The following is a 12325-nucleotide window of genomic DNA, read 5'->3' as shown; positions in this document are numbered from 1 at the left end:
ATTTGCTGTATGTGAAGCCTAAGCACTGCATATTCTTACCAGGGGACTTAAGTAGTGGCTCAGTATGGCTTTTATCAGTCTAGTCGCTCATTTGAGTCTTGACTTAGACTGGTTCTACACTTAAAGCTGCTTTAATACATTGCATTTAGAGTATTCTCTTACATTTCAACATTTTGATTACTGGATTGATACACTCTCTCTATTTCTTCACACAAGCATTAGGTTGTATAAACAAATAAATGCAATACCAAGCAGATCTCATATTTACAGATGAGGAGAGAAGATCTAAAGTGGCCTTCCAGATCAAATTCTCAGACCATCTGAGGTTGCATGCCCCCAAACCAGGGAGGAGTCCCCCAATATCTACTCCAGAGCCCCCCTCACTCTTTAGGGCCTTGTTGGGACCTGGCTGAAACTGGAGAGGCATCATACCACTGCTTATTCCTGAAATTAGCCAGTTTTTCTTGAGCACCTGAAGTGAATTTGGCAAGGAAAGGCCTGCAGAATGTTCTGATGGGCACAGAGAGCAGCAGATGTCCAAGTCTTTTGTGGTCTCTCTGATTCTGCTGCCATCCCGTGAAATTCTATCAGTAATTGAGGTAGTTCATTAAAGACACACATCCGAAAGTCAGAAAAGTCTATCAGGCATATTAGCAAATTGTCATTGAATGTATTTGAAAGTTAACTAAAAAATTCCAATTAGAAATTTGATATACCATTTTCAAATAATTCTAAGATTATAGCATGAAAATTACACTAATGTCAAAGTTTCTAGGTATATGACCTAGGTACAAGAACCTCACCTGGTTTTTACAAACATACAGATTGTGTCTTTGTGACTATAACCATGCCCAGTTGGAGACTAGGAAACCTGTGTGATAAGGTTACATATATAGTTCTAGATGGGATTATGTGTGTGCTTGCCAGGATTTTATATGCTGCTGAGTGTATGCCAGTCAGTTAGTAGTAGAAAGTACTTCAGAATAGGGGAAACAGTATTGGTCTTCAGATGAATGCAATTATCTGTATAATAAAAGTCAAACCCTTGGAATGTGTGAGAAAAGTGTGTGGAGGCTGTGACCTGATGACTGTAGCGGTGACTTCCAGACCACAGAGTGGCTGTTGGCTTTCCATCCTCTCGAGGGCAGCTGTATCTACAATGACATCACCATCTCCCAATGTGGGCGATGATAACTTGCAATATGATGTGTCATTTGAAGGAAATAGATGTTTGGAAAATAACAAATTCTTCACCAATATTTGAGTGAGGAACCCCTCTCCCCAAATGCATCCACTCCATTTACATTTAGTGTATAATCTACGAGTGAGCATTCTTCACCCAGTTTTACAGGGAACTGTTTTCTCTTTCCCAGTGAGCCCCATGCCCGTTTCTATGCAGCCCAGATCGTACTAACTTTTGAGTACCTTCATTCCCTCGACCTCATCTACAGAGATCTCAAGCCGGAAAACCTCTTGATTGACCACCAGGGTTACATCCAGGTAGGATTGGATCACATGGCATGGATACATTTGGCAGACCCTGAAATAGCTTCACACATTTTGCCTCAAATGTCAGTGTTTGATGGCTGGGTAGGTTGGTAGGTTGGTAGGTGGGTAGGTGGGTAGATGGGTAGGTTGGTAGATGGGTACGCTGGTAGGTTGGTAGGTTGTTTGGTTTGGTTTGAAGGAGAAAGTTGGTTTTATCTAAAGGCTTGAAGTGAAATCACAGCCCTGCCTTTACAGGTAAGTACATCACACATGAAGGAAGAGCCTGTTTGTATCTCCTAGATACAAACCTAAACTTAGGTTCCTGCCAAAAGAAACCATATGCCTGTGAGTAGTGATGGGGTCAGGAGTCCTGCGTGCAGTTGAGCACTTCTCAGTCTGAAATTCCTTTGTATATTGATGTGTTACTCTCTGTGGAGAATTGCTCAGGTGACTTCCTGGAACAGGTGCGATCAGAGTCAGGCACCCCGATGATAGCGTTTGCAATCCCTCCAGCCTGTGACTGTGCAGTGTACAAAACATGAAGGCTGTGTCTGGCCCTCACCAGGATCTCGCTGCTCATTTGAAATTATTTTAAAAAAAAAAAAAAAAAAAAAACCTGGAAAAATCCAAACCCTGAAACACTCTTGATGCCAAATACTTTGGATAAGTGATAGTCAATCTGTGTTGCCTCTTTTAATACTAATAATAACCCTGTGAATTATAAATACTCTTATTGTCACAAACTTAAAGTTAATAAATCTCAGTCATGGCCAGGTACATAGTCAGGAATGGAAGAATTAGAATTTTAACCCAGAAAGTCTCACAACATCTACCACTCAAATATGTGGCTGGCTGAGACCTACCTGCAGACACAGCAGTTAGTGGCTGTTTTTTCTCTAGTTCCTTTAATAGCTTGAGGCCACGGCTTTCTATGGCTTGCCTGTCAGAGGAGTGTCAGCAGCGGGTGACCCTGGCGTTGTCAGAGCTATGCAGGGCTTACTTTGTACTGTACCTCATTTCGCTCCTCATTGTCACCTCTTAGGTGCTTAGGTCTAGGCCCTGCCACACTATATTTGTTTTTGTTTTGAGAAGAGATGGAGTTAAATAATTACCTTCATAAATCACTATTAGCCATGTTGACTTTTTCTTTCATGTATATTATTTTAACCCTGAATTCTTAACTTTGGATTTAAGTGCAGGACCTCTGTTCTCTGTGAGTGAGTTTTCACATTTCTGTTTCCCTTCATAGGTCACAGATTTTGGGTTCGCCAAAAGAGTCAAGGGCAGGACTTGGACATTATGTGGCACTCCAGAGTACCTGGCCCCGGAGATCATCCTGAGCAAGGTACTGTGTGCTCGGGGAGCACAGGTGGAAGCTTGCAGCCCTGAAGGTCTGAATTTAAACTACCAGGGCAGCCTGGCTAGAGCTGCTCACTTTTCTGACTCTAAGTCCTGATGAAGCCGAGTGATGACCTAACCTTCAGTGCAGCCCAGGCAGTCCTGGCTCTTCCCAGCAGGAAGGATCCCAGTGCAGAAGGCTTGTCCAGGCCCCTCCCAGATGCTGAGCTAGAGACAAGATGGATCAGTTGTCAGTTCTTCCTTTGTTTCAAACTCAAACCTAAGTGTAGGGATGTTTAAAACATCTTAACAAAAAGGCAGAGCACTGTCTTTCCTTCATAATCTTCAGATGGCACAGACCATGGCTGACAGCAAACGCTGTATAAATGTATTATGTATTGAGAATGTGTTGATCTAAACATTGTCACTGGTATCCCCTTACAGATTGCTCAGTGTGTGCATTTTAGTGAGCTTGGTAGAACAAATGGCAAATGAAATAGATCAGAGCCTTTGAATTATCTTTCCTCACAATGTACCCTGGATACACTGCTTATCTGTGTGTTTTCCTTCCGCTACCTTTAGGAGATGAGACATACACAAGCAAGTACCAAATTCACATGTGCTTGGACACTGCTACTGATTAGAGGCCTCATTAAATTTTAAGTTTTCAAAAGATACTGATTATGTCGTGTTTTCACCCTCCAGATCCCAGAATATAGGTTGTTCGGAAGTTAGTTCCATCATTTGCAATTCCAATAATCGTATTTCGTTTTGGAATTTGTGACCTTTCTAGCTCTACTGTTGCACACCTAATGCATAGGGCTGTGGCCTAGGATGGGCCTCCAGTAGTAGTTTGCTCTGATCCCTTTCTGCTGTCAGCGTTGTTCTCAGTAATGCTTTAGGACTCAGATTCAGTAGTCCTTCTCAATGACACATTCCAGCATCTGGCAATTCTTTGCTTCACTTAATTAAACTTGCCCTGATAGGTTCTATTCATTTATCATATTCTATTTTACACAGTGCTAACAACTGCTAGAATCGTGTTCATACATTTCCAGATCATTTTGAGATTCCTGGTGACTTCGTGTTCACTGATGTTGCTCTATCATACCAGGGTTACAATAAGGCGGTGGACTGGTGGGCCTTGGGTGTGCTGATCTATGAGATGGCTGCTGGCTACCCCCCGTTCTTCGCTGACCAGCCAATTCAGATTTACGAGAAGATTGTTTCTGGAAAGGTGAGTAACTATTTCTTCCTCCCTGCTTTCTGTGCGTGAAGCTAAAGCTCCAGGTTAGGACCGTATCATGCTGTCAGGCTATTGCCCTAAGCTGCTGGGAAATAGAAACTCTGGATTGCTGCTCCTCTAGACTAAAGAGCTGCTGTAAAAACAGGTCAACAGGGTCAGAATAAGAAGGCAGCTAGCTATGATTGTAATTTTTCTCAGTATTCCTGTAAACCAGAATTGTGATCTCATGTGAATTTGTATTTGCAAGTTTTAGGGGCTATTTTTATTTAACTGTTCTAAAAACAGTCTTATTTGAATTACATCAAAATTAAAAGTCAAAATAATTTGGATGGGCCTTTTCTAAAAAGAATTCACAGAATTGAGTTCAACAGAATTGCTTATGTTTAATGTGATTATAATTGGGGCTGATTTTTAGCAAATAGGAAATAACAGCTATCTTTGACCATGAGTAGACTGATCATGTAACGCTGTGTAGAATTACTCCATAAACTCTTCTTTTGCATTTTTAGTCTCTAGTTTTTCTTCCGAAAGTCATTCATTCTCGCCTCAGCTCATGCTTGAGACTTTTCTGAAATTACTCCTGCCATTTTCAGTAGAGAAGGGAATGAAGCTTTGGGAGGTGGAGAGGGAGCTGCAGGAGAGGTGGAGAGGGAGCTGCAGGAGAGGTGGAGAGGGAGCTGCAGGAGAGGTGGAGAGGGAGCTGCAGGAGAGGTGGAGAGAGAGCACTGCAGGAGAGGTGGAGAGGGAGCTGCAGGAGAGGTGGAGAGTGCTCTGCAGGGACAGGCAGCTTCTCCGTTCCCAGAGAAAGTCAGTTCCTGTGGGTCGGCCTCTGGGCGGCACTCATGTGCCCTTCCCCCACAGAGAAGTCCATCCCTTACTTGGCCTTTTGTTTTTGGTGAAGAATGCTACCACGGAATGGACCTGTGGCTCTCACTAATATTGCCCTGAGGTAGATGCACTTACTATTTTGGTTATTGTTGTATTTTATGACCTTCTTAAGCAGAGATAAGTCTGATCAGCCCAGAAGTAAAGTCTCCATTTCTCTCTAGCCAGCCAGATCCACACCCTGCATTTTGTAAAGCTGAGCTTAGCATCAATGAGTTTAAATTTACAATGTTAACTATTCACAAGGTACCATGAATATCCAATAACATAATGATTTATCCTTTATGCTAGGATCCAAATTTAAATTAATTGCAGCCACAGTGAGGCTGCTAGAAGAGACTCAGTAGACTGTCTCTCCAACCCTGGGGATTGCTGCCTCCACATACCAGTGTCATTTCCAAATCTCACAGTGTGTGTGCTTTCTATGAGAGTAGTTAGGAGAATTTTTTTCCTGGTATTTTATTACATTTTCTTGAGATGCTTTGATGACAGATTAGTATTTACAAGTTAGTAGGCTAACCATGGACATTAACCTTGTCACAGGTGAAAAGCAAGTAAATGAGCTGAGACCAGTGTTGAAGGAGGGACAAGGCTGAGGTGATCCAGGCAGGTGGATGAGAGCCTTTCCTCTGAGGGGCAGAAGCTCTGCTGCTCTTGTTACACTTGAACCGCTGTACCTCAGGGCTCTCAACTATCACGGTTGTTACCCCACAGAGTATTAAAGTAAAGTAAGAACATTTAATATGCACAAAGGGAGGCATGGTGGAAAAGTTAGTAGAGAAGGGAGTGACTTTGTTTGAAGAGTGTGGGACAAGAGAGATGGCTCACCTTGGTAGACTTGCAGAGATTTGGGGTTTGGTTCCCAGCATCTACATGGCAGCCCAGGGCCTCTGGTAACTCAAGTTCTAGGGGAATCTGATGCTATCTCCTCACCTCACCAGGCTTCTGCACACACATGGTACACATAAAGTCATGCAGGTACACACAGGTATGCATAAAAAGAGTAAAAAATAAATAAATCTTTAAAAAGAAAGAGTGACAAGTAAATACTATTCGGAAGAAAATAAGAGCCAAAGGTCATGAAGACAGTTGAGAAAACTGAAATGTATTAGAACTATAAGAGGAGGATATTTTATTGATATAGAGTAGAAATATGGCCAGAACAGAAATTTGGAAATTATAGGAATGTTTTAAATAATTTAACAGAGGTAATTATAAACTTCCTGAACCTTTACTATATAACTTTTATTCTTCATAAAAGAAAATGAAATTATAACAAAGATGCTGTGTAAACTAAATTTATGTTTACTTAGAATAGTTGCTCCAGTTAAAACAAATATGTCTTGGTATGATTGACCTCAGTTTGATAGTCATTTCTTCTTGGGTGTATGTTTTCAGCTGTTTGTGAATTTTTTCATTTCATGTCTAATTTTAATATTTTGTATTCAATAAGTGAATATGTTCTAACCATATAAAATGTAATCACACTTTTAAAATAGCATAAATGTGTGACATCATGGTAGGATGGTTTCCATCATTTATTTGGAAGTACAGATGTTCGATGCTGTCAGATTTAGCTGAAGGTTTGGTCCTCTCCCCTTGTTAGATAGTCTCCGCCTTTCCCTGTCTAAGGTCGCATGCCATGTTACCACCTCATCATTTAAGAAGCTGTACGATGTGACATCCAAGTCATAGTCCCCAGTTCTCCCATAATACTATTTCAGCTTCAGATCCAAGCAGAAGGGTGTCTGTTCATACTGCAAGACTTACTGCCTCCATTAGTACATAAAATCCACATTGCATGTTAGGTAGCTTTTAATTTTAACAGCTCATGTCATTAAAATCCAATTTTAGTCTTATATTCATAGTTTTAATTCAGATTTGGTTTTTCATGCTTGGAGAGGTGGTATGTGCATGTGCTCTTAACACTGGGAGGAGAAGGTGAGATGTTAAAGAGTTTAAGACCAAACTGGGCTACATGGGATAACAACAACAAAAAGGAACAAAAAGAAATAGCCTCGTCTGATCTTTTCAAAAGCAAATTACTTAATAATATTATATTCTATCCTGAAACCCTGTTATAAAATAGGTGCAATGTTAAAATTAAAACAAAAGTTATTAACTGATTAATTCACTTATATACATACATTTGAATATTAGATTGTTAAGCAATTTCTCTATTACAGTATTTTAACCCAAATTAGTATTTTTAGATGCACAGAATGATAGACGGTCAGTCAGCTTTTATACTCACTCTCTCCTGCACATACTTAGCGTTTGAAAAACAGAGGAGGTGGCATTTAAATGTCAGATTATTCATGACTATTAAGGTTCAGGGATGCAACTTGAAAATGCAGTTGAGAGAAAGGGATTTGCAATCCTGCAGTTACTGTGCCCATGTAGCAATGCATGCTCTGTGTTTCTGTATTTAGGCTTTACATTTCATGCCTGAGTGCCAGTAGTGTATAATGAGAGTCAGGTATGGTTTCCATAGCAATCCTATCTGGCTATGTTACCGATAGGAATATAAAAGTCAATATTGTGTTCAAAAATGTTATTTGAGAACAGAATAATCAAGTAACAGCTGTTACAGAAAACCTAATTCTAGAGTCTTTGACTTACGTAACTGGAAAAATGTCTTAGGTTTACTATGTATAATGTAAACATTATTCTGTTCCTCATGAGCAGCAGGATACTACAGGAAATGGAGGAGCACATACCTCAGTGTATACTGATCAGCAAGTTCACTAATTTTTGCTGAAGTGGCATTAGCATTCACATGATGGATAACTGATTAGTAGCCCAAAGTCTCTCTCCAGGTTCAGTGACTGAGGACTCAGAAGGCCCAGGACATACTGGTAATTGGGTTTAGTCCTGAGGTAGAATAGCCACATCTACACAGAGAGGAGGCAGGCCAAGCAAGTCCACAGGAGGCTGGGCGCAGACAGGCAGATCTCCAGGAGCCATCTGTGGACTGCAGGGATGCATTTTACTGCCTCAACATCAACTCCAAAGTACATATGTGGGCAGTGTTATGTATCAGTGACAGCTATGGGAGACCCAGTGTCCAGGGTTCTTACTGGTAGCTTGTCACCCATGCACCCTGTCCTTACCACACAATGGACTCTGAGAGTGACAGCTCACATTCAGACAACCGTGTGTCTGTAGATCTGTTCACCGAGAGCCACACTATCCCTCAGGGAAGTGTCATATAGTGTAAGGAAGTGACGCCACTCAAGGTCCCAGCTCTCTAGGGCCTCATGCATTCTAGACAAGCACTCTACTGGCTGAGCTATGTTCTCAGCCCCTAAATGTTGTGTTTGTGAAGTAGAAAGCAGTTGTTCTGTCCTCAGGTTTTAACATCTTGCCTCCACAGAGTTTTTCATTGGTCTGGTGAGGAGACGGTTATGACACTGACTGCTTTGGGGGGGGGGGGATGAGAAGGAGTGAGCAGTAGCCCTCTGCACCCGGCTGTAGGTTTCCTTTATTTCCTTAGAGACACCACAGTCGTAGTACTGTATTTACAAATACACTTTCTTGCCCCAGTCCAGTTTCCCCTGATGGCATGCCGGCTGATTTGCTTTCCCCTGAGGACCACAGGTAGTGTGAATACTGGCACTTCTATAGAAAGCCCAGGGGATGACGATGTTTTATCTTTGAGAATTTAATTAATGTATAACTTTCTTTCCTGCTAAATAAATTCTTTATTAAAATTGCAATAGCCGATTCAGAGAAATGGTTTCTTAAGACGTAATTCAATGTGCTGGGACCAGAAGTTAATAGAGTGCTGCTTGGTGCCTTGTGTAAGCTCTTCAATGAGTCGCTTTAACCCTAGCAAGTTTATTCAGAGCATAGAAATTTACTAGTTACACAATCTTTCCCCCATGCCAATAACTGTAGAATAATACTAACAAGATGCTCCCTCCATCAGCCAGTGATCAATTTTATAACTTGGGATATTAAATTCTATAAAGACAAATTTGATTCAGAATTATTTTATTGCTAAGTGGGATGAGGGTCAGTAAGACTAATTAGTGAATATAAGTTATAGATACCATGACAGCATGCAATGACTTGCTTTTTGAATGTTACTTCACCTTTGAGAAATAAATTTATAAATTTAAATTTGTAGAAAATAATAGTTATTTTAAAATTGAAATGCAGGAGCCTGTAATTGTTGACAGGAGCACAAGAGTTTGTCAAGTCTGCTCACCCCGAACTGAGCATTGCAAGTCACTTAGGCGGTCCGCTCCGTGCACAGTGCTGATCCCGTAAACATGGTTAGGGGCATCATTTTCTCCCATTCTGTCAAAGTTTCCACATGACTGTATTTTGGTATTTTGGAAACATTAAACTATGAATTTCTATCTTCCAGACTTCTTCTTTGATTAAAGTGGTGTCTACTAGAAAAGCTTAAAAATATGGGAAGTACATTACTATTGAGCATAATAAAAGATGTTTTCATCAATATTATGTTTTTTCATACTGTCAAATATATTTCCTCCTATTATAATTGGACAAATTGAAACTGAAAAGGGTAAATGAGTTTTCTATAGTTCATAGACTATGCATATAATCCAAGTTGAGATTGAAAGGCAGGATATTTCTTGTGAGGAAACAGCACTGCCCAAGAGTGCTGGTAGGTGTCTGTCATCCTTGCTGCCTAGGAGATTGAGGCAGATGATCACTGGCTCCCAGGGCTGAGTCCAGTCTGGGCAACATTACAAGAGCCTACCTTTGCAGTCAGGAATTGAGAACATAAAATAAATAGCTTGATCGCTTTTGTAACTTGTGATTCCATGTCATACACAGGCTATGCTTTTTAATGTACTTTTTACCTGTCCACTGCCACCACTGTCATCTCACCCAAGCCACTAGAGCAGTTCGCTCTATGAAAACAAGTCCATCCTGTCACTTGTGGAAAGCCCTGTGATGGAAGGCTGCAGCTACAGTCTGAGGTTATACTCCAGCTCAGCATGCTCCAGGCCCTGGGGTCAGTCCCCAGAGCCAAAACCAAAGTGATAAAGGAAAAAACCGTTTTCCTTGATTCCCACATCCTTCAGAGTAAAAGTGTGTGAGGAGTGAGTGTCACAGGTCATCCTTGTCGCTGTCCTTACTTATTCATGTGTCTTTCTCAGTAAAAGTAAAAACTCTCTGAAGGCAGCTTTCTCTCTTCCTTTGTTTTCTCTCTGTCCCAAGCACCTGAGTGCATAGCACATAGTAGGTTTAAATCAAGTGGTTTTGAATCAGTGTGTTTATTAACGCCAGAGCGGGTCTACCTGTTGGGTACAGCTAGTCAGTTCTGGCCTCTGCCCACCTGGTGTGGTTCCCATCATGGGTGCCCCATCCTGGAGGCACTGACTCAGGTTTTTCTGTGCATTTCAACATTGCAAACAATTCTGATGCTTGTCATCTGCTGTGAGCTTGTTCTACACATCTGTAATTCACCTGAGAAACAGATCCTACCTGAGCAATGCATGATTAGCAAACTCAGAGTTAACATGCTCTCAGAAGATTGGAAAAGATCACAGGACATGACAGTAAGGAAAGTAGAAGCAGGCAGAGGCATGTGCCACGCTGCAGACACCTTTTCCACACCAGCCATGCCCCAGTTCCAACCTCGTCTCTCAGCCCTAATGGGCTGCTGTGTTACTTCCTCATTTTGCCCTCCAGCCTTTTACAACTACTTGAATGTTATCTGCCCTATTACATACTAGAGGTCAGGGTCCCAGTCTTAAGGAAGACTCTCACCAGCTCCAGGATTCCACATTTGTGATTTCACTTTCTGAAGTGTTCGTAGCCAGTAATAATGACAAAGGTAATTTCCTTCTGGAGACAGTTTTGAAGAAAAGTGAGCCACTCTTCCCATCTTAGGAACTACTCTTGGGTCCAGGTTATTGTGCCACTGTTAACATGGGCCATGGAGGATGCAGGCTAGCCATCAGCATCTTTGAAGGGTGTCATGTGTCAACAAAGGTGCATCTGTAATGGAAAGCTCCCAATTAAATATGGCATCACTGCCACGCTGGGCCACTTGAGAGTCACTGTTCTGAAATTTAAACTTACACACATATTTTTCCATATTAACTACTCAGTGCCATCACTCGGTTTGCATTGCAGAGTAAAGAACTGCTTCATTTGGGTGCAATTCATGCATTATGTTGCACATTACCTGAATTCATAGAATAATTTATGTGCAGTACATTACTGTCTGCAACTGTGAGTATCATGAATGGATTATTGGCACATTCCCACCATATACTTCATGCAAATTCCACTCTGAGCCAAGTCAGAGCAACCTGAAATGAGTCTTTTTTTTTTTTTTTTTTTTTTTAATCTAAGCAAAGTTTAGATGCACCACACGAAAAGTCTCATTTAACTCTGGAGAAGAAGTACCGTAAACTTTAATGGCAAAAGTACAAAGTAATGGCCCTCACAAACATAGTTTAGGGACATCTTGTTCTTTTTTTGTTTTGTTTTTGTTTTTTCATATTAAAATAACTTGTATTTATTGAATATTAACAATTGAAAATATTAAAATCATGTTCTTCAAAAATCATGGAAATATTGATAATTTTTCTCACTGTGCTTGAAATTATCATTTTCTTAAAGTTTAACTTGAAAGAGTTTTTGATATTTTGAAATTTTTTTATTAGATATTTTCTTTATTTACATGTCATACATTATCTCCTTTCCCAAGTTCTCCTCTGAAAAAAAGTAAAATAAACAAAAATAAAAACAAACCACTGTTCCCTCCCCCTCCCCCTGCTGACCACCCATCCTCTCCTGCTTAATAGCCCTGGCACTCCCCTACACTGGGGCATAGAACCTTCACAAGGCCAAGGGCCTCTCCTCCCATTGATGACCAACTTGGCCGCCCTTTGCAACATATGCTGCTGGAGCCATTAGTCCCACCATGTGTATTCTTTGGTTGGTGGTTTAGTCCTTGGGAGCTCTGAGGGTACTAGTTAGTTCATATTGTTATTCGTCCTAAAGGGCTGCAAACCCTTCAGCTCCTTGGGTCCTTTCTCTACCTCCTTCATTGGGGACCTTGTGCTCAGTCCAATGGATGGCTGTGAGCTTCTACTTCTGTATTAGTCGGGTACTGTCAGAGCCTCTCAGGAGACAGCTATATAAGGCTCCTGTCAGCCAGCACTTGCCGGCATCCAAAATAGTGTCTGGATTTGATGATTGAATATAGGAAGGATTCCCAGGTGGAGCAGTCTCTGAATTGTCCTTCCTTTAGTCTCTGCTCCATAGTTAGTCTCTATAACTCCTTCCATGGGTATTTTCTTCCCCTTTTTATGAAGGAATGAAGTATCCACATTTTGGTCTTCCTTCTTCTTGAGTTTCTTGTGGTTTGTGAAT

General features: G+C 41.1%; 1 protein-coding gene across 4 annotated transcripts in view; it reads left to right on the top strand.

The window, feature by feature from the left end:
- The window catches only part of Prkacb (protein kinase cAMP-activated catalytic subunit beta), a 94931-nt gene that overhangs the window by 66682 nt on the left and 15924 nt on the right, over positions 1-12325 (top strand). For all 4 annotated transcript variants that reach the window (XM_031375784.1, XM_031375783.1, XM_031375785.1 and 1 more), the window contains exons 6-8: positions 1374-1500; positions 2738-2833; positions 3941-4063. In XM_031375784.1, coding sequence (XP_031231644.1) covers positions 1374-1500; positions 2738-2833; positions 3941-4063 — 346 coding nt within the window. The remainder of the gene's footprint in view (positions 1-1373; positions 1501-2737; positions 2834-3940; positions 4064-12325) is intronic.

The sequence above is a fragment of the Mastomys coucha genome, unplaced genomic scaffold (genome assembly GCF_008632895.1).
Source record: "Mastomys coucha isolate ucsf_1 unplaced genomic scaffold, UCSF_Mcou_1 pScaffold16, whole genome shotgun sequence".
Taxonomy (NCBI): Eukaryota; Metazoa; Chordata; class Mammalia; order Rodentia; family Muridae; genus Mastomys; species Mastomys coucha.
The sequence above is the reverse complement of the archived record's forward strand: the minus strand, read 5'-3'. Positions and strand labels throughout refer to the sequence as shown.